Below are 22,018 nucleotides of genomic sequence, written 5' to 3'. Positions count from 1 at the left end.
TGCGTTGATAGTCAGTCAGATGTATCGATATAGACCAGATATCGACGTTGCTTGAGTGTAAACATTATAAATTATAAATAAATAAATGAGTCCCGTTTCGTCTGCAGCAGCGTCAAGTTCGAAGACACACCTGAAGTCGCAGCCGCGCGCTTACGTGCCATTATTTCGTGACTTTCGAGTGCTACTAACGCGGCCAAATCGCATCAAAATAGCAACGTTCAATAAATACAAATTGTTGCCCGCTGTCGTGTGTTAAATGTGCATTTAAAATTTCCCCGAAAACGGATAACCGAAAACGGAGTGTTCTTCTGTTTCACACAGTGTATTGTGCCAAATCAGAAATTTTGAATATTTCTGGCCACCAGCAGTGCATATACGAATATCAAACACACATACACACTCACACACACACACACTGTGCTGCTTCTTCAGTTTAATCTATTTGTTATTGTTGCCGTTGCTGCTGATTTGAATGTCCGAAAATAAAGGCATCATGCTTGCTAAATCTATGCAAAAACACGCTGGACGTGCCAAGGAGAAGGTAAGTTAAGATTACTAAAATATGTGTGCTGAAATATGCGTTTGTGTGGGTGCAGTAATTGGGGCAAGCAATTGGTGACATTTTCTAGGGCGTGTATTGCACCGCCCACTGAAACGCCCAACTGTAAAACAGTGTTTGGGGGCCGTGTCCCTGTCCTATTTCCAATGGAGCAGCCGACTGACTGTGTACAATTAGAAGCTCTATAAAATTCATTGATTCCAGCTAACACAACATACACACTCAAACAAACGGTTGAGCAAAAGAAAGTGCAAACAACTTCATACACATCTATGTTTATGAGTGTTGTAAAAGCTGTCACAGAAGATATTCCAACGCCACCTGTCGCAAGGGCTCTGCAATAGGAAGCACTTCTCTTCGTATTTTTGTTTTTGTTTTTTTTTTTTTTTTTGTTGGGAGATCAAGTTTCTGGTTACAATGATTTTCATCGCTCAAAGTCTGTCTTCTTCGCCTCTGCCTCTTGTCTTCTGCTTCTCGTGTTTCATCTATGCCGCCGCTGCGTGCACAAGTGAAAGTTTGGCGCTCAAGCATTGGTCCAGGAGCGGCTGCTCAGCTTTAATGTGAATGTCAATAAACGCACACAGGCACACACACCTAAACCTATACCTATGCCTGTGAGAGAGTGTAAAAGAGCTGCATTTTGACCCACTCGCTGGCACGTCGCGATGTCTTGTAAACAAGTTTTCGGCCACTGCTAAAGCAGCATTCCACAGCGGCTAGAAAATGCTGTAATCTAAGCTCTGAATGATGCTTTTTCTTTCTTTCGGCAGTCTTACTAGTTCGCTGTATTGATTTGTTGCCATCTCGCTTACACTCTACCAATCTATCTCTTAATGTGTGTGTGTCTTGGCATTTACAGTTGAATTTCTAAAAGTTCGTTGGTATTTTCTATGCTGTCTGCTCTTTGGGATGAGGATGAGCAGCGCTTCGCTCGTGTTGGTCATTAAACTTGAACGAAATTCTTTGGGGCCTTTTCTAAATGTCGTATTGCAAGTTTTGAGTGTATTTTTAAACCTAACAGCTCAGCATTCTATTTACTCACTACTTCCTGGAATGCAATTGGAATAGATTACCCATTCGCATTAACTACATTACAGTAAACACTCGAAAGCTTGAATTTCCGAAAAGTAATAAATATATACTACTAATTTTGTATTCCGTTGCGAGGGTTCAATGTTATTTTTGTTTATTTATTTATAAACTAAATATACATATAAATAAAGAAATATATATATATATATTTTTTTTTGTCATGTAGAAAGTCTATATATGTAAATTAATATTTTATTATTTTTGTAAAAAAATAATTTTAATATATATATATATATATATATATATATATATTATTATATATTATATATATATTATAATATATAATAATATTTATAATATTTCTGCAAACATTAAACATTTTTTTTATTAGCAAATTCCAAGTTTGTATATTTGTTCAAATGAATTAGTTCTGGATCCGATTCGCTCTAATTAGCAAGCACTGTAAATTTGTGTGTGGAAGCACGAATTCGTCTTTACACCATATCCGAAAAATTTCTAAACGTTCTAATTTCTTTTTAAAATCTGTGCAGAGTGTGGAAAGAAGCAGATTTCGGATATTTCATAATTTGCGTAGAGTTTATTTTTAAAATTATAGACTAGTTTGTACTGAGCACGTTTCGGGGTGCTGTGCTGCGCTGCTGCCCGGCGCTTTGTATTTGCGCAGTGTGTGCTCATTTCAATAAATGTACAATTTGTAATATATGAGAGATAGTGAGGTAGTGAGATGGTCAAAGAGAGAGAGAGATTAAGATTATGGGTGAGAGGCGGAACAAGCTGCTTTGAGCGCGCGCTCCTAGCAAAGAAGACATACAGCATTTGGTTTAGAGAAAACTTGTCAAATCGAAACACACATTCGTGGCATAACTACAAGATACACAGTCGCTCGCCTAGATACATTTTCATTTTGGGTGCGTGACTGGCCCAACAACGTGAAAATGTCGCCTGGCAGTCAATCTTTAAATAGATGCCTCTTCACTCTTCCATTTGGCTCTAGTAGATACAAATGTATCTTTTGTTTTATAACTTGTCGCCTTCGATTTTTTTTCTTATAGATATCTTAAGTTTTGTTTTTCGCATAAGCGACACAACACTTTTCTATCGCATAAGTAATTTAATTTTAATTTATTTTGTTTCGTGTGTGTTATTTTTTTGTTTTCTGTTTTTTTTTTTTGCGAAATTTCGCCCGCGTTGCTGTCTCGCATATTTGTTGCTATTTTTAAGCGCGTCCCGCAGCAGCTGCCAAAATTTGGTTTTCTCTTTGTTGCTGTTGACTATCAACTATTTCCCACACCCAACTTCTCAGTCCCTGCATCTCTCTCTCTTCTCCTCTCTGCCTCTGCTGAACTGCAGCAGCGATTGACATTTTATTGGCAGCTCAATTTTTAGAAACTCACAAACTTGCCTGTTGCATATTGAACTTCGTGTATGTCGCCGCTGTAATTCAGTCTCTGCTGCTGCTGCTGTTGCTTCTTCTCCTTCTTCGATCTTTAAATGTCAATTGTTTTTATTTGAGACAAGATTGCGTAAAAAGTCACTTATTTTCAGTTGTGCTGTAGTAAAAATAAAAAAGTGCTAATCAAAGCGATAAGCGAAGTCAAATCGATTTCATACAGATTAAATGTTATAAGCATTGTTCATTCAAAATTTCCCATGGTTTTATTCTATCTAAATTAGTTTTGTGTAAGCACTATTCAGAGGTAAACTTTACTTTTAAATAGGCCTTGATTAGCCTGTCTTTTATTGCTTCATGTTTATTGACTTCAGCCGGAAAACCTCTTGAGAGACGTCGATAAAGGTGTGTGACTACACGGACTAGCTCAATAATCAATTGCAAATCTATTAAAACACATATTCAGCTTGATCAGTTATCACTCATTTCATATATAATATTTACCTATAGCTTCAGGTAGTCTATACAAACGCTGTTTTAAATATTTATATTGCATTTTATAGGGAAGCCTTGCAGCAAGAATCATATTCGTAAGTTTTAAGCAAAATATTATTTCTGTAAATATTTTGTTGTTTAAAACTTTCCATGCTAAACACTCGATGCATAAGGGCATATTCTGCTGGTGTTCCATTGCAAACTTCTGTTTTCCCAGGCGCAAACATGAAGTTCTGTTGTTACAGTAATCCAAAACCCAAAGCTAATTCAATTCGCGAAATCGAGTCGATGGGTTAGAATAAACAAGTATTTAAGTAAATACTTGGAATTGATTGGGCAGCAAATAAGTGAAGCGCCAGCAGTTTGTAGCTGAAAAATGAAAAGCGTTTGAGTTTCAGATTTAATAAATATTTTGACGATTCGCCTTGCTGGCTTTTACGACCATATTGATGAGCAGGTGCAGTGCATACGCCCCCCGTCAAGCAAATGGGGGGTGTCTACTCCAGCTGCAGATCACAAATTAAGTGATTCAATCGAGCGCGCAGACAAGCGATTACAACTGCTCGAATGAAGTAGATGTATAGTATAGTATAGTAGATGTAGATACAAGGCATTGTCGCAAAAGCACACACACATAGCTTTGAATACGGATACAATTCATGCTGACGTGCACTGATAATGGTCTGTTGCGTCTTTGTGTGTGTGTGCTATAAGCCATTTGATTATGGGGTATATATAGAGAGGCGAGCTTATTAAAAAATTCAATTATAGAAATTGCCAACAATAATCAACGCAAAGTGACGACTGCGCAATGTGGGAAGCGTTTTTTCTTTTTTATATATATATATTTTTTCTTTTCTTTAATGTTTTCTTTGATTGAATATGTCTCGTCACTTGGCTGATTGCATAACAATTGAATTACGTTTAGACATTTATCGGCACTTCACTTGATTCAGTTTATGCAATTGTCCAGCAGCCACTACAACGGACGTTTCAATAACTCAACAGTTGCCCGGCTCTGCCAACTGCTCCGTCCTCCCACACACAATGGTTAGTCAGACAAATTGAGTTCCCTTGCTGGATGTTCTTCGAGAAGTCAAGTGTCGGCGCATGAACCCTGCTGATTTTCGTACAGATCACAAGTGCTTTGCTTCAACACCTTTGCGGCCGCTATTAAGCGCCCAAGTTTATATCATTCATTCAAAAACAAAATATCCACACAAAAAACAAAAGCAAAAACAATAAGAAAAACAATAATCATTTCAAGTGAGCAGCGCCACATTTGAAGTGGTTGGCAAGGTCAATTAGTATTCGCATTGCTCACGGGTCGAATACGTAATTTTGTGTGTTGTTAACTTTTTATTAGCTGCGGCCTCACGAACACACACCGCCAATGATACATCAGACATAGAACTTAGCACAATGTACTCGTCCGCGTACTGCAATTAATACGATCGTGTGATTGAATCGATGTCGACTCTATTCATGCGTCAAAATGTGCTGCCATTAGCCTTAGCCTTGATCAGTCTTAACAGCCTTTTTTGCAGCATATATTTTTTGGCAGCATTTTGAAACAGTCCATGTTATATTATATATATTTGGCATGTTTGGAATGCTCCCACAGTAGATATTTCAATATGCCAAAGCGAAAGAACTGGCGTCAAATTGTTTATTGAATAGAATTCTATAAATGAAATTTTGGACAAATGCATTAATTACGTATACTGATTGGTAGTCGAGAAATACTATAAGTATTCAATTGTTCTATATAAGAGTACTGCATATCTAAGTATATTACATACTTTTGTTTTGGCTTATGGAATGGCTTATATAAATAATGATTAATTAATTTCGCTTGTATAGTGAAACAAATGATTTTTGTTATTGTTTGGATGAAATCCGTTGACTAAGAATTAAAAATAAATGTGGCTATCTTTCGAAACTCAAGATGATGTGCTTTAATGGACATAAAGCGTTTTCCCAATCGATAATTTTTATTATAACTCAAAATAGTTGTTATAGTCTAATAAATCATTCTAAAAGTTATACTGGTCGATTTTACTCATTTCAAAAATAAATTTTGTTTCGTATGTGAACTATTTATTAATTTTAGATGTATGGGAAAATAAGTTAAGAAACATTAAAATGTTTCATTGAGTAACTAATTTTTAGTGCATAATTTCCATAAGTTATTCGTTCGATACATTCATATGTAATAATTGTCATAGATAGCACCCTCTAAAACAAGTTTAATGATAATAGCTTCGCAGCAAGTTAACATAAAAATAAACAGATACTATACAATATATATAATATATGGCTACAGCACTGTCTCCGGGACACAATATGAAAACAATTCTAATTTTATAGACCATAAGATTTTAGCTACGTTCCCAGGTATTTCACGAAATATTACTGAATCACTTACTCGTTTTATTTTGTAGAATATGTTTATGGAGGTGATTTCGAAAGTTTGCAACTTTGCCAATTGAAAAAGCTCAAGCAGCATCCAAAGCTATCTTTAAATTTGTTTGTATATCTAGTAGATAGGGGATTTTTTGTGCTGTGCTTATTCAGTGGAAGTTCTCGCGGCAGATCTGCATGTGAAACTCTATTCCTAGTTAAATAAAAATTAAAATTGAAATTCTGTGCTGCATTTTCGCTGGCTTTTGTATGCGGAAATGTGAAAAGAGAGAAAACTCTGCCCTAGAACAAAGGCGTCACTCAACCTACAATGCGAGGGGGAAGCACGCGATTCGCTCGGATGTTGTGCTACTTTTTTAGTTGAATGTCATAGAGTATAATGCATCTGGCAGATAAATAGATATACAAACACAGATACAGATACAGGCACAGATACTGCGCACGTTGGATGCGCGATGGTTGGCTGGCTGGCCTGGGAATCATTTGTATGCCCTTTGTTTTAAGCACCCTGTAAACATGATTATAAATATGTTCATGTATATATATATATATATTTTTTTTTGTTTTTTTTTGCGCGAAAGTGCTGCCAGTTGCCAGTTTGCCCGTTATTGTTGGCGACCAAATAAAAATTCACAATAGCGGTGGCAAAAACACAAACCGGTTTCAAGCAACGAACTGCGTTTCAGCTTATGCAATCAACGTTTATAAATATAAAATGCAAATATCATAAGCAAACCCCCCAGCCACCCAGAGCTGCTCCCCTCGCACGACTTAATTGAGTCGTTAAATGCTGCTAATCAAGTGCCAACTTTCTTCGGCTTTCGCCAAATTCGCACCCCTTACGAACTTTGACTGAGTCTGCCCCAGCCCACCCATCATCCATCAGCCATCTTCCATGGCAAATGGAATTCTTGCAACAATATTACGTATACGCGCCATTTGCCTATTTTCGCTTAATTGCAACGTGCTCAATTTTCGCTCTCTTCCATTTGGTTACGCTCGAATGCATCGTCAGAGGAATTTAGCAAACAAAAAACTAGAAAAAATTAGCATAGTTCACAAATCGCGGCTTAACGAGATCCGCACCTGGAATCCATTTGAGTGGCTCAGAAGTGGCACATCAGTGTGGGTGGGTGGCTGGCTGGCAGGGTAACCTTCGTGTTGGCGTTGCACAACCGCTGGCCGCGCCAGCAATCAGGGACAATTGCCGGAGTGCAATCATAATGCACTAAATTCAAACCACGGGCCACTGTCAGCGACTGCTGCTGCTACCCTGAAGGTTGCCGTCGTTTTCAATTTGCACAGCGCTGAATTGCTTTATGTAACTGCGGTGAGGGGCGAACGGAAATGTAGACGCAGGCGACGAGGTATCGTTAATTTCAATGAGATTTACTTGACAGTTTAATACACTTGCGGTTAGTTAGATAATAACTGTCTAATAATGCTGAACTCTTAACATTTGGCAAGCTGAGCTTTCTTGTTATTCATAATGTAATAATTACCCACTGAATTGTTTCTATATAAAAAACGTACAGTTTGCTGAATACATATGAGAATTAATAAGAAAGTAAAAGTTCTGTCTACCTTTAACTTTTTAATCATTGCATAAGATGTTAAAAGTTAAGCATTTATTCTTTAAATAGTTTTTATTATCATTTATTGGGCTTATCTCTATTTAACTTGTTCAATGTCAGCTGAAAATTTATTTAAATTTTTTATCGTTTACATTTTGTTTAATGCGGCTTTGGGCTTTTCGGCATTTTTATCTCAGTGCCGGCAAGCAAATGCTATTGCTATTCAAAGGATACAAATGGCTGCACTCGAAGTCGTTTTCAGTTAACGACAATTGCAATGCATTTGGCTAATGCAATTCCAGATACGCAACTTGCAAATGCAATTTGAAATTTGAAATTTACAATTCAATGTAAATAAATTGAAATTGGCCAATTGGCCGGCCCCAATGGCTGTTTTGCAGTTGACTGGGCCCAAAAGTGCAACAGCTCGGTGGACTGTATGTGTGTCTATGAATGAATGTGTATATATGTGTGTATGTGTGTTGTACATTCCTACAAACACACACACACTTGACGGCATCATCAGGTGTTCGCCATTCGGTGGCATCGATCGAGTGGAAAATATGTGCGCCAATGTTGTTTACTTCAAATACATTTTCTTTAACAGCTGAGCTAAGCTGAGCTGCGCTTGGCTGTTAATAATTAAGAGCAGTTCACTGACTTTATCTTTTCATATATATATTGAAATATTATATAAAGAAAGGTAAAGGCTTGGCAATAAGATTGTCAATCGGTAGCGATGCGTGAGAAGCGTCAACTTGTCTGCTAAAGCGCAGGTCTGACAGCGAAATTTCCCGACACGACAGCAAAACCAAACACAGCTTAAATACACACTCACACACACTCACTGCCACACAGCATAATTAAGCTAGCGTCTCTGGCTATTTATAAACCAGACACGAAATCTTTTTGGCACACTTTTCCAGGTTTTTTTTTGTTTTTTTTTTTTTGCAGCTCATCTTTATGAAAATCAAATTCTTGAGTTGCTTTAGTCATGGGCATGCGAAAAGCCAGTAAAAAGCGTAGCGTATTCGCTTATCTTTGAGATTTACTTTTTGGACATTTTTTAGCTGATAAGTCAAAATAATTGTTTGTAATGAAATTTTCTGTGTTATCAGCAACAGTAAGCGTCCAGCACGAGCGATTCAGACTTACGACTGCCATTGCCCGTTGCGCAATTTTCCTTGTTTCTACGGGTTATTGACATATTCTTCTCATTAAATTAAATTCAACAAATGCTTGCCTGTTGCCAATTCCATGTTTGGCTCGTAAATAGCTTTGAATTCACGCAATTGGTTTCTACATCTGATTTCGGTTTTAATACTACGATTAGATGTGAATTTATTAGTGTACAATGCGCGTTGCTGTTGAATTAAAATGATAAAGAAATGTTGTGCGTCTAACAGTAGTTAGTTCATATATATATATATATATATATACATATATATACGTACTTATATATATGTACACCATATCCGACTTTGATAACTTGTGGCCTAGCCGAAACTATGCATTTTTGAAGACCGCAATTGGTGTTGATTGCCTTTGTGGCTTGACTCGTCACACGCTTAAGCATAGCCTTCTAGAAGTTTATTATTTAATAATACCAATTATAATTAGTTAAATAATTACAGTACTATAATTTGCTATAGATAATTGTTACTGTATTGCCTGGAGAGTTGAATGTGTGTAGAAACCATGAGATTTGTAGATATTTGTCCTCAATACTTACTTTTTACCATAACACCTTTCTATGCGATTCTCACAATTTCATGCAGGCTATTATTATAGGCTATTATTATAGAGTTTTTCAGTTGCCACATCAGTCACAAACGCTTTAAACTATTCCAAGAGTTGCTTCAGTTCAATCCAATGTTCGCTGTGGGGCAGTTTATTTCTGTTGCTCTTGACCCGCTTTTCACAGTTCGACAGACAACAAATCTACGAAATTGTAAGCCATAAAGTTCAAATGAAAACTGAAAAACGGAAAAAAACTAGAAAAAATAGTATTTGTAAATTTTGTTTACTCGTATGTTCGATCTTAATGGGGCGTACTTTTTGATTGCCCAATATTTTGTGGAGCTGCGTCATGCGGCGTCACGTGCCGTTAAGTACTTTGATTTTCGATTTGATATCTATGCAAATCACGTACCTTTGGCAGCCAAACAAAGCCGATCTCAATGGTTGATGTAGTGTCTACCTGTTGCCACACAGACAAACAGTCAACAGTTGGCGGTGTCTTCGATTTGCACAGCGTTGTTAAACGACACAGATTCAAATCGTATCTACGAATGGCCTGAAAATGTGTCTTAAGTCGCACTAACTAACTATAAGTGGCACTCTATTAGTTTTTTGTGGCTCATAATGAGTTATGTGCTAAGTGTGAGCTCATGATTTGACCGCATTGCCGGCCAAAAGACAGGCAGAAAGAGAGAGGGAGAGAGAGAGGGCGACACATGCAAAGTACCTGACAGATACCATATAATGCATACTTATGGGTACACATATACTGAGAATAACTTGTGATTGATTAGCATGGCTCTATCATATGCCTGGGCACGACCGCAAACACTTATATAACGCATACGACCCATTGTCCGGTCGCAAACTCTATTCAATATATAAGGCTTATGTATTTTGAGCTAATTTTTATATATCGCAGCACAGCAGCGTCACATTTTTCACGTTTCAGCCAAAAATAAAAAGAAAACAAACAAAAGTTCAATACACAATAAAAAAGATATGTGATTGAGTGTGTGTGTAAAGATTAACGATAAATTAATGTGCGGTAATTATCAGTCTTGGCAAGTGAATCGAGAATACACATTTGTTTTTGCCTATGATAACTGAAGTCTAATAAAAAGCATTGCAATTATGAGACAAATATATATAGAATGATATACAATACTAAAAATTGTTTTTAATAACTATAAGAACAGAAAACTGAAAGAAACTCAATATAAGTAAATTTAAATACTTTGGTATTAACTTTTTCGCTAAGTGTATGCATATGCTTCGTTCACTCAAATCTCTCTCAAGTTCTATCGCTCACTCTTTCTCTTGTTCTCTTCGCTCATACCAAAAGCTTTAAGCGAATTCACGCACACACACATACACACACATAGATTTGTGGCTAAGTATATAGATACATGTTCTGGGCCCAGTAAATTCTTTGCAGTTGGCAAAAATATTTGCATTTTCTATTAGCCAGCTACAATGCGGGCCTATACTATACTAGATGCAGGTCTCTATCTATCTGTCTGTGCACCTACATGCACGTACATATGTATGTTTCTAGAAGACAGATAAGAGCTATTTGCATATTTTGAATAGTAAATTGATTTACGGCTGCGCTTTTAACTGTGCTAATTACATTTGACAGTCTTTGCGATGAAGCCAAACAAAATCAATTCAATCCATTCCAACCATTGGCTGTTTGTTGCGTAGCGAAATGTTTTTCGAATAAATAGAAAACTTGTAAAGCTAATTGCGAAGACCAATGCGGAGCGGGTTAGATAAACAACAAGCGGAACGAGTTTAAAATAAAAAATAATAAAAAAAAAATAAAGAGAAAAGCTCTACTATAAAAATTCAATGTAAAACTGAACAAAAAAATTGAAAACATTCAAATAATTATTGAATGAAATGCCTAGAAATGGTTAATAATCGCAGCCACATTTGTTGTTTAGTTTTTGCCTTTCAAATGCTCGTAGCAAACGGATATTAACGATGTCTGAAGCTTAGACAGGTTTTCCATTATTTTATGTCATTATAAACATTTGACCCACGTGTGTGTGTGCGAGTGTGTGTGTAGGTATATGACGCTGTTTATTTCCGCTGGGGACAGTTTTTGTTTACTGTATTTCGTGTCGACAGTTTCGAGCAACAGGTTCTTTGTAGCGAAATTCTTGAAACTTACGCAACTCAATGCTCTCTTCTTCCGAATGATAGATGCCTTGCACATATTGCTGAGGCATTGGTAACAGCAATTTGTCTCATGTTTGTCTCATTATGTTCCCAATTTGGTTGTTTCTCTGCGAGTTTTAACTAATGCTAATAGATAAATCATGGCAGTGCTGAGCGAGAGACTCTAGCATAGATAAATATTAGTTATTTTCATTGGGAATTTCAGTCAAACTTTCTACCGAGTTTCACTTTCCACTTGCTTAAGCTTAAAGCAATAACGTCGCATCGAATGCGAAAGAAAGCCCAAACGCAGAGCCAACTAAAAGAGAGAGAGAGGGAGAGAGTGAGTGCGCCTTTCATGCCACGGGAGAGAAGAAGACAGCGAACTGATATGTATTAAAAGAAATTATGCAAATGAAGCCAAAGTTGAAAACGTCGCATAAATAAATCGAATTTGTATTCGATTGCGCAATGAACAGCTTCAATTTACATACATATATGTGTAGATAATAGGAAATGATGTCCAAAGTCTGCGCTTTCAGGCACTGCACAACCTCGAATTGGTTTTATTGCTGAAAATTGTTTTATTTAGTTTCCTTTGCTTTCAATTTTAGCTTCAGATTTATCAAAATTGAACTGGCACTTATTATTTTTTATTTTTCAGTTTGAAATGCCTTACTAATTTCAAGACTAACTTAAAGCTATACATTTTCCTCTTGAAAACCTAATTGGATATTTGTGAGGTATTTCTAATTAATAAAACTTGAATGATGGGTATAACCCCAGTAGGCTTCCAGTGTTTTGCGCTCTTTTCAATTAGTTTTGTTAGCAACTAAAAATGATTGTTTATGTAAACCCGACGCTATTTGTAGCAAATCATTATTAATAACTATTGCTAGCACGATATACGATCTGTGCTCAGCTCCTCGTCGATTTTTTTCTGTTAGCACGTTTCTGAGCTGCTAACTCGATCTGAGATAAGTGTAAGTCATATGACTTACTGTCTGGAGGGTGTGTGTGTGTCAGAAGGGGTCGCAATTGGAAACCGGTTACTGCCCACAACCATTGTTTTTTTTTATATTTGCTTTTATTTTATTTTTTTTGTGTTTGTTTTCGTTATTTTTTGCTGCCATCGTCGTTAGAGTCAATCGTTGTACTTTATATGGAGAATTTTTTGGTTTTTACCGCTAACCGCAGGCAACAAGTTGAAAATGTGCTTTTGTGGTAATAGGTTAGCTCTTTAACTGGCAAACACACACACACACACACTTATCCGTGTTACATGCATAGTTTGCATGCCATTAAACCAGGCAACAGCAGCAGCACTTGTCAGCATCGGCAACTGCCTCAACTGTTGCCGCTAGGCGGTGCCATGGGCTAGCAACTTACAAGGCGTGGCGCGCTGCTCTGACACCGATCTAGTCGTGGCACATTTTCCATACCCATTTCTCTTACTCATTTGCTGCCTGCCATCTATCTCTGCTCCCGCTCTTCTTAGCCATGTCTCGCACTTTTGCCGGCGGCGGCAATTTCTACAAAACTTTTTTTCTCTTCACAATTGTTTTTATTGTTTTTGTTGTTGTCTGCTGCTGTCTTGTTGCCTGCTTATGTTTAATATTCCCTTTTTTCGCTGCCTGTTGTAGCTAGAATCATTTCTAGTTTAGCTGACGTTGCCATTTCCTATACCCTAGACCGGCAGCTAATGGGTTGTATTGGCAAAAATTGATTTTATTTTAAAATTGAGTTGTCTAAGTGTGTGGACATTGAATGCAAGCGCTGTGAATGCTTCACAAATTGCCTGAGTTTATGGCCCTAACATAAAGTGTGCCTTTGTAGTAGGTAACTGGTGGTCGTTGCCCACTTTTGGTTTGGCTTCTTTCTCTTTTTGTTTTTTGTTTGATTGTCTTCTTGTAGCTGTTGCCAGTAGATTGCTTCAAAACTGGGCCAACGCTTGCTTATATATCCCAGCTAACCTCGCCTCGCCCCACCCGCCTTTACAATATGTCGGCTGAAGCACTTTACTTTTGTTTGCTTGCCCATCTTGATGGGCGTATGTGTGTGTGTGTGTGTGTGTCTGTTGTCTACTCTTGCTTCGATTTATATTTTATGTGTTGCACTTTTTGAAAGTTGAATTATTTTTTGCAGCTACAAGAAACTTGTGCATCTGGCATCTGGCATCTTGTAGGCTGCTGTTGCTGCTGCTGCTGCTGATGTTGATGTTGTCATCGTTTTGTGTTTTATGTGACTCCTCTGCACGCCCACGCCCCATGCCCCACGCCCCTATAGCAGAGAGCTGTGTGTCTGGCTTGAGGCCAAAAGCTTAGCCCACGTTTTTCACTCTACGCACATGTTGCATGCGTGGAATTAGCCAGCAAGAAAATAAACTTTTGGTCCACATCTTGTATATATGACTATACTATATATAGGAACTCGTACATATAGCGCCAGCCAGTGCGAGAGATAGCACAAAATTTTAAAATAAATGACACACGCTAGATATATATATCAAGTATATATGTATGCATATACTCTATATTTACCGTCTATAGCTGGGACAGTTCGATGACGCAAACTTGCTGCGAGACATTACAAATACACATACATGTGTGAAGAAGGACAAATGGCAAATGTTCTTAGACCTGTAGAGCGGAAGTGGAAAGGCTGTGGTTATGACCAGGTCTGTGCCGCGATAACCACACAAAGTCCAATCATCCGCCAATAACGCAATCATATCTATTCATATCTATTTGCATAGAAGTTGAGGCAGCTGAGGAACTAATTGACACTGAAATTGATAATAAATTCGTTTGTGTGTGCTAATTAATAAAGCTTTCCGCCCTGGCAACACGCACACACACACAACATTTAAAATCATGGAACGCCCACAAACAATCGCTCGCTGCATTTGGTTGAAGATTTCTACACGTGGGCCTAAGTCAGTTATATATACAGACTGTGTGTGTGTGTGTATGTGTGTAACTGCAGTCTTCGATTTACCAATTAAGGTTAACAATAACAATAACAAAATCAAAAAGCATTTGAACAGTTAAGACCTGGCTGGTTCTTTTAGCTTTTGCCGGTTTTCAGTTACAAAAATGGTCAGCAAATGCGTCAACAGGTTGCTGAGAAACAACCCACAATAAAGCCATCATATGTGTGTGTGTGTGTGTTTACTGGTCAGTGTGCCCATAAAAGGTTTTTATGTGTGTGAGCTACACTTGTTGAATATGACCATAGCTATATATTATATATCTGTGACATACACTGAACGAAAAGGCAGAAAATGAAAATGAATTTTCATACATTTTATATGAAACTTTAGAAGATCTCACAAAAGTAAGGAATATCTAGTCTATATACTTATGATTTCTTGCAGTATTGAATCTTAAGCTAACATACATATTATATATTCATTTCAAGAGATAAATTTCTATTAATTTTATTAGTATAAAAGGTATGCATAGGATCCATATATTTCAGTATATATATATCTCTATCACATCCCAGATTGACAGTACTAGCTGTACAGAGGAACAGTTACCTGCAATTTCTAATACCCACAATTCCTTATTAAAGTTCTCATTTGCTTAAACTAAGTTATTCACAGCAAAAATGTTCCCTGTCATTATTTTTCAAGGGCATTTGAGTTTCGTCTTGTTTGTTATTGTTACAAGTTATGCTTACCTCAAATTACCTGTGTTACCTTATTTGATATGCGTATCGCATATGTGCGTTTGTGTTAATCATTCATAACGGACCGCTGAGACTCAGCATTTAAGTTATCATTTCCTACAGAGGAAGTACAATTGTGCTCTGCGCGCTTTAAGCGCATTTTATCTCAGCTCTGGCAATTTAGACGAATTTTCTTACTTGTTTGTTTCAGCTTATCTAACTGCTGTATATATAGAGGTAAAATTAGTGAACAATGCTGATTCGTTATCTTTTATCTGTTTTCAAATATTTGCACAGCTTGTGCTTGTTTAGCTTTGTGGCGAATATGCTAATAGCAAAAAGATGCTAGGCTAAAATTCGCATTGCGTATACGCACAGTTGTGCAGCTTGCAGCTGTGACACAGTTAATTGCACACACTCGCTCTCACTCGCTCTCTCTCTCTCTCACTGTTTGCTTTGCAGCCTCTTTTATTGTTTGTTTGTTCTGTGTGGGGTCACATTTGAGACGTGGGCGTTGCTGAAAACTGTTACAAGGTTGTGTCAGCAATTGACAACTAATCAACACGCCGAATGCCCTCCCACTCTGCCCCGTTTGCCACATTCCAGTTTGGTTTTTGTATCAAAGTGTTTAGCAATTCGTTTTTTTTTTCAAGTATCTGCAGCCTCAAATTGACCGGAGGCTGCCGTCCGAATTGCGTTCTTAACCCCAATCGGACGTGGACAGCCATGTGGCAACAGATTTAGCGCTTTGCTAAGTTTTATTCTTCTTTATTCTGACGCTGCTGCTGTTGTTGTTGCTGTTGTTATTTGCTGCTCTTCTTTTCTATGCTATTTTTTGCGAGTTCAGACATGTAAAAAACTGAACAAAAACTTAGCCGGGGCACAGGCAATGCTTGCCAAATGATTTTTCTTATTTATAAATGCGCCATTTGCTGGCTACAAATTGTCTGTCTGTGTGCATGTGTGTGTGTGTGAATTTTGTGCTCTTAGTGTTAAGTGCAAATGAAATATGTTGCCACTACAGTGGTAATTGGGCTTTGATTACGTACGTGGTCGGGCTTGAAAAGAGCAACAGCAACGGCCCACACTTCAAGCCACTTTTATTCTGACCTTGGTCTACACCCACCCACACACTCACATACACATACATACACTTGCTTTGGATTGATTGTTTAATTCGATTTTGCTCTATTGCAGATTCTACAAAACTTGGGCAAAGTTGATCGCACCGCAGATGAAATCTTTGATGATCATCTGAATAATTTCAATCGCCAACAAACAAATGCCAACAAATTACAAAAGGAGTTCAATAACTACATAAGATGCATACGCGGTAAGTCTTTGGGCTCTAGTCATCTTCGCACTTACTTGGAATTAATTCATATTATTGACATTTAATTTGTAGCCGCACAAACCGCCTCAAAGTCGCTGATGGATGCCGTTTGTGAAGTCTATGAGCCACAATGGAGCGGCTACGATGCTCTGCTAGCACAAACTGCCGCCTCGGAGAGCTTGTGGCTGGACTTTGCACACAAATTGGGTGATCAGGTGCTGATACCGCTTAACACATACACCGGACAGTTTCCCGAAATGAAGAAGAAAGTGGAGAAGCGCAACCGCAAGCTCATTGACTACGATGGCCAACGTCATTCGTTCCAGAATCTGCAGGCCAATGCCAACAAGCGGAAGGATGATGTTAAGGTAAGGTTACTCAGATATAGTAGCTGAGATTGATACACATATACATGTATGTGTAGGGTATATCAAAGGTTATAGAAACAATCATACAGACTTACATTCACTAATTGGCTTTTGTGTGCTATAGCTTACCAAAGGTCGTGAACAACTGGAGGAGGCGCGTCGCACCTACGAAATCTTGAATACGGAACTACACGATGAGTTGCCCGCCCTCTACGACTCGAGAATATTATTTTTGGTTACCAATTTGCAGACACTGTTCGCCACGGAGCAAGTCTTCCACAATGAAACGGCCAAGGTACGTTGAGAGATAATCAGATAAACCCAATACCAATACTAATAATAATAATAATTCCTTTGTCATTCTTTAGATCTATGCGGAACTTGAGGCAATTGTTGACAAACTGGCTACAGAATCGCAGCGTGGCTCAAATACGTTGCGCAAGCAAGCAAGTGAGCAACTTGTTATTTGACTTGATATAATTTATGTATGCCAATAATGTTTTTTTTGTTGTCACAGTAAATGCCATCAAGACTTCGAGTCCAGTGCAATCGCCAGTGAACAAATTGAATAACGCCAATGCCAACAATAGCAACTATCAGAATCAAATAACCACAAACGGCGGCTCCAGCCTGGCCAACAGTCGTAAGTAGTAGATGCCCTTGCGGTGTTCTGGATCTCTATATATATCTATCTATACTCAATTAATTTTCCATATTAATTTTTGATATTTATGAAATTTTACGCATTTACGTTTTTTATTTCGTTTATTCTTTTCGCTTTTCCCCCTTTTGTGTTTCAATAAACAAAAATCAAACAAATTATAAATTATAAATTGCTCAAAACTGTAAAAAAAATTCCATTACACATATAAAAAAGTGTAAAATAAATTCCCAATTATTAATATATGTATAAAACCCAAAAGAACTCCATATTATACACAATATATAAAGTATTTGTATATATTTCATATATTATTATCTATTCTATGCACTTATATTCTATTTTTTATGCAAAATTTTAAGGCATATTTTAGATTTTTTTTTTAGTTTTTGGCAATTTATAAAATCAAATTTATTTTAGTTGTCGCCAACTAATTTTGAAGAACTTTCAACATTCCAATTGTTAAAGAGCTAAATTTATGTTAATTGTATTTTGTAAAACTTTGAGTGTAAATATTTGGAAATGAGAAAACAGATTTTAAGCGGTCTGGTCTAATTAATTAGTTGTTAAATAATGCACTTTAATTGAAGACAATTTTTGAGTATTCTATTGAGTCGAACGGCTGGCCGCAAACAAATGGAATGTTGTCTGTTGTTGCTTTTCTTTTTGCAATCAGAACAACAATTTTACCCAATGTGCCCTTAACAATGCATGTGTTGAGTTATATTTTTACTTTTTCTCTCTTCTTTTATGAATTAAACAAATGTATTGTTTTTGTTGGAATGATGCTAACCCTACCCAAAAAATAAAATAACAACAAACACCACACATTAATAAATAAACAAAACATACAACAAAATCAATATGAACGTATAAAACAATACAAAAAACACACATCAAAATATAAAATAAACAAACAAACAAAACTAGCAACATCCACAAGCTCGTCAATGCTTGAGCCACGATTTGATTCACTTTCTTCAACGCCAGAGCCGACGCCAGAGTCGGCGCAGCTTTCAGACAGCCCCGTACAGCAGCTAGAGAGGGCAGCAGCAGGAGTAGCGGCAACTAATGGCATCAGCACCACAATAACCACAACAACAAAGCCAGTGGAGAACGCTGAGCCGAGCAGCCCCAATGCGAACACAACAAAAACAACAACGACAACAACCACAACAGAGGAAACAACCAGTGAAGTGGCAGCCGATGCTAAAGAGACAACGACAACAACCACAACAACAACAGCAACAGCGACAGCCGCATTAAATGGCAACAACAATGAACTGGCAGCAGCAGCAGCAGCAGCAGTAACACCACCCACAACTACTAGCACCAGTAGCAGCTCGACCACTACAGCTACCACAGTCACGCCAAAAGAGCCTGGCAAGCAGCCGAAAGAGCTGCCGGATGGTCAGTCGAATGCCAATGGCAATTCGAGTTCGCTTGAGGAGCACAAGCAAAAGAAATTAGGTAATGAAACAACAACAAACACAAATACAACGCACTCAGTTACAGATACAGAAACAGTTAGCGTTAGCCAAAACCAATTAGTTAATAGCCAAACTGTTAATAAGCATTCTAATAAAAATCCCTTCGACGAAGATGACGAGCGCATCTACGAAGTGCCCAAGGGTGAGTAAGCTCCCACAATCTACGAAAACTTCAAAACTGGGTCTGTCTGTGCATTTATTTCTCTACACTTGTGTCTGTCTGTCGTTTTGCTGTCTCTTGTTGGGCACCAACCACCAAAATCCACCAAACCCACCCATCCACTCAACAACAACAAACAACAAACACTCACTATTTATGAAAGTCTCTGTATACTCTATAAAATGGATTCACTTGGTTGCCCGATAGAGTCTGAGAGCGTCTGACAGCGGCTTGTCTATTGTATATTGTCTATCTAAAAAGCTTCAGTTTCTGTTATGATGTCCTGTATCTGTATTTCGTAAACTTAACCGCAAATTGTATACAACTGGGCCAAAGCATGTGCGTTTCGGGTGAATCAATAAAATATATATAATATTCGATTCTTAGGCAGTCATCAGTACATATTCAGCGGTGCCTTTTCATACAAGTATATAAATTTTTCGCATCATTATCAAACAACTTGGATTGCAAAGTAAACAGCTGTTAAAATTTGAAATACTGTTGCGGCTCTGTAAAGTAGCGTAGAACATGCCAATTTCTTGTGCAATCGCTGAACCATAGATGGCGCTAGCTGGAAACTGTTTACTTTGAAATGCACTTTGATCATATCTACTACAATTGTCTGTCTCACGCGTCTCATTTATTTACTATTATTTTATTATATGCTTGTATATATTGTTGTCATTCACAAAACAATTGGATATACAAAATGTAGAAATAAATACCATAAGACTGCTCTAAATATTAAGTGGGAATTTTTGGTAATAAAATGTAAACAAACAAAAACTGGTTACAGGTGTCTATCAGCAAGTAGGTTCTCTAGTCTTAAGTCGTACTCATTCATCTGATCACCAACCAAACAAACAAACAAACAAACATCGCTTGCACGTTCGCTGCCTAAGTCTTTTGTTTTATCGATGGAGCTAATTGCCGACGTAATAATACCTATTAAAACCCAACTAACCCATATAAGCTGCGAGTTGGTCTTTTTTTATGACACACATTAACAGCGAGTTCTGTTCTTGCCTATACGTTTTGTGCACTAAAAACAGAGTTATGCATATATCTTTAAATTAAATGTAATTGTACAGCACTCGATGCTATTTAATGATAAATCTTTGCTGAACTAAGAAAAATAAATTGAACTGAAATTTTATTCACAGATGCCAATACAGCTGATTTGCCACCTGGTGTGCTATATCGCGTAAAGGCGACCTACGGCTACGTCAAGGAGGATGTCGACGAACTGAGCTTTGAAATAGGTGATACCATACGCGTCATCGAGTACGACGATCCCGAGGATCAGGTAAAACTATTTTCGTTGCCACACGCTGAAATTGTTGTTTCATATATACATATTGACTTAAACCCCCATTCGAAAGTTAAAGCATGCGCTAGTTGCCCCTCCGAGTGTTATGATTGGGAATTTCATTACTTGTTTTTATTGAATGCAGTTTTTTATTGCCAATTTACAGGAGGAGGGCTGGCTAATGGGTCAAAAAGAGGGCACAAACGAGAAGGGCCTGTTTCCGGCCAATTTTACGCGTCCCATTTGAAAAGCCGATGCAGCGACGATGACGGGATAAATGCAACACCTAAGTAAACAACATGCAACAACTACAAGATCAACAACATCTACAACAACAACAAGAACACCAATTTCAGCCCCCTATTTTGTTATACAATTTATATACAAAGAGATAATACTTTTTACATACATTATACAAATTTTTAAGAACGAACTTAAATACTTTCGGCCAAATTTTCAAACAGCGCTGCGACGCCTTATATATAAATATATTTTTTTCTGTCCATAAGCCCCTTGGGCTTTGAATTTTGTAAAATTAATTGTTTGGATTAATTTATAATTCGTATTTGAATAAACAGTCGTGTATTTGTTAGAGCAGTGCTTCCAAACGTTATTATAATTATTATAATTATTATTACTCTTCTTATTGTTGAGAGAAATGATTGCACATAAAAAATATTTTGAAAATGTTTCATAAATATTATTTTCCTAGTTGTAAGAGAGATAAACAAACACACATATAAACACACTTACACACACACACAGACATAAAAATATTATTTGTTAAATCTATTATTGTGCTCATAATTAATACGAACAAAATGTATCTAAATTGTAATTTGTTAGAAAACAAAATGAAAAAGAAAAAGATAATCCAAAAGGAAAAGACGAACCATTTAACGCATATCACTCGATGAGGACCATGTTTCAAACATCTTCGAGTCGAGAGGACCTTTTGTATATGTATTTTTCAAAAGAGAAAACAAACATGTAGTACGAGTTTTTTTATAGTCAATTGAATGTTTTGTTTTTTATTCTATTATTGGAGAGAAGACACCAGAAATGAGCGTTTTGGCATTTCTTTGGTATATTGGAACACGACATAAAACTGTTTTTTATTCAATTAAATGAAATATATAATTTGTAGCTGTTATTTAAATGAAAAAAACACCCGAGTAAAACTCTCGAAATACAGAACAAGAGCAGGCAGCTTTATAACATTGAGAAGAAGCGAATCAGTAGTCACTAACAGAACCATAACCCCCTATTTTAATTTTGTTGAACAAATCGAATAGATTGACATCCAGTTTGAAAATCGTGTGCGCCAATTCAATCGAGAAGCACAGAGAACCGAAATACATAATTTTGTTTTTTTAATCTGTACTGTAAAGTTATTATATTAATATTATTTAATTAATTTAAACATTTATTTATCGCATGAATACATTGAACAAATGATAATAATTTACAGCAAATCAAATAAAACATAGATTAAACAAAAGTCACCAGAGTTTGATTATGAAAAGGAAAAGTTATGATAAGGAACTGCTCTCATAGTCAATTCTCATGAGAATGTAAATCATAACTCTTTACATTTTCTGTTACATTTCAAATTAAAGTAACG

At 37.0% G+C, this 22,018-nt stretch overlaps 1 protein-coding gene across 5 annotated transcripts; it reads left to right on the top strand.

Moving 5' to 3' along the window:
• Positions 1-29: 29 nt before the first annotated feature.
• LOC111593561 (myc box-dependent-interacting protein 1) lies at positions 30-20,885 on the top strand. Of its 5 annotated transcripts, none has more exons than XM_023306419.2 (9): positions 31-541; positions 16,271-16,406; positions 16,479-16,774; positions 16,899-17,069; positions 17,143-17,224; positions 17,292-17,417; positions 18,426-19,067; positions 20,249-20,391; positions 20,561-20,885. In XM_023306419.2, the coding sequence occupies exons 1-9, from the start codon at positions 473-475 to the stop codon at positions 20,639-20,641; spliced, it is 1,746 nt and encodes a 581-aa protein (XP_023162187.2). In that variant the 5' UTR covers positions 31-472; the 3' UTR covers positions 20,642-20,885. The 5 variants fall into 5 exon arrangements, with proteins under 5 accessions (XP_023162189.2, XP_023162187.2, XP_023162186.2 ...); XM_023306418.2 differs by having other exon boundaries at positions 32-541; positions 18,366-19,067; positions 20,561-20,884; XM_023306420.2 differs by having other exon boundaries at positions 34-541; positions 18,366-18,905; positions 20,561-20,883.
• Positions 20,886-22,018: the final 1,133 nt, after the last annotated feature.

Source organism: Drosophila hydei, unplaced genomic scaffold (genome assembly GCF_003285905.1).
Source record: "Drosophila hydei strain 15085-1641.00,03,60 unplaced genomic scaffold, DhydRS2 tig00008134-arrow-pilon, whole genome shotgun sequence".
NCBI classification, from domain to species: Eukaryota; Metazoa; Arthropoda; class Insecta; order Diptera; family Drosophilidae; genus Drosophila; species Drosophila hydei.
This window is presented reverse-complemented; position numbering and strand designations above follow the sequence as displayed.

Coding starts and splice junctions, on each gene's coding strand:
- LOC111593561 (XM_023306418.2), top strand. CDS start 473: ATGTCCGAAAATAAAGGCATCATGCTTGCTAAATCTATGCAAAAACAC. Junction 16,407..16,478: donor CTACATAAGATGCATACGCG/GTAAGTCTTTGG, acceptor TTTAATTTGTAG/CCGCACAAACCGCCTCAAAG. Junction 17,070..17,142: donor TCCACAATGAAACGGCCAAG/GTACGTTGAGAG, acceptor GTCATTCTTTAG/ATCTATGCGGAACTTGAGGC.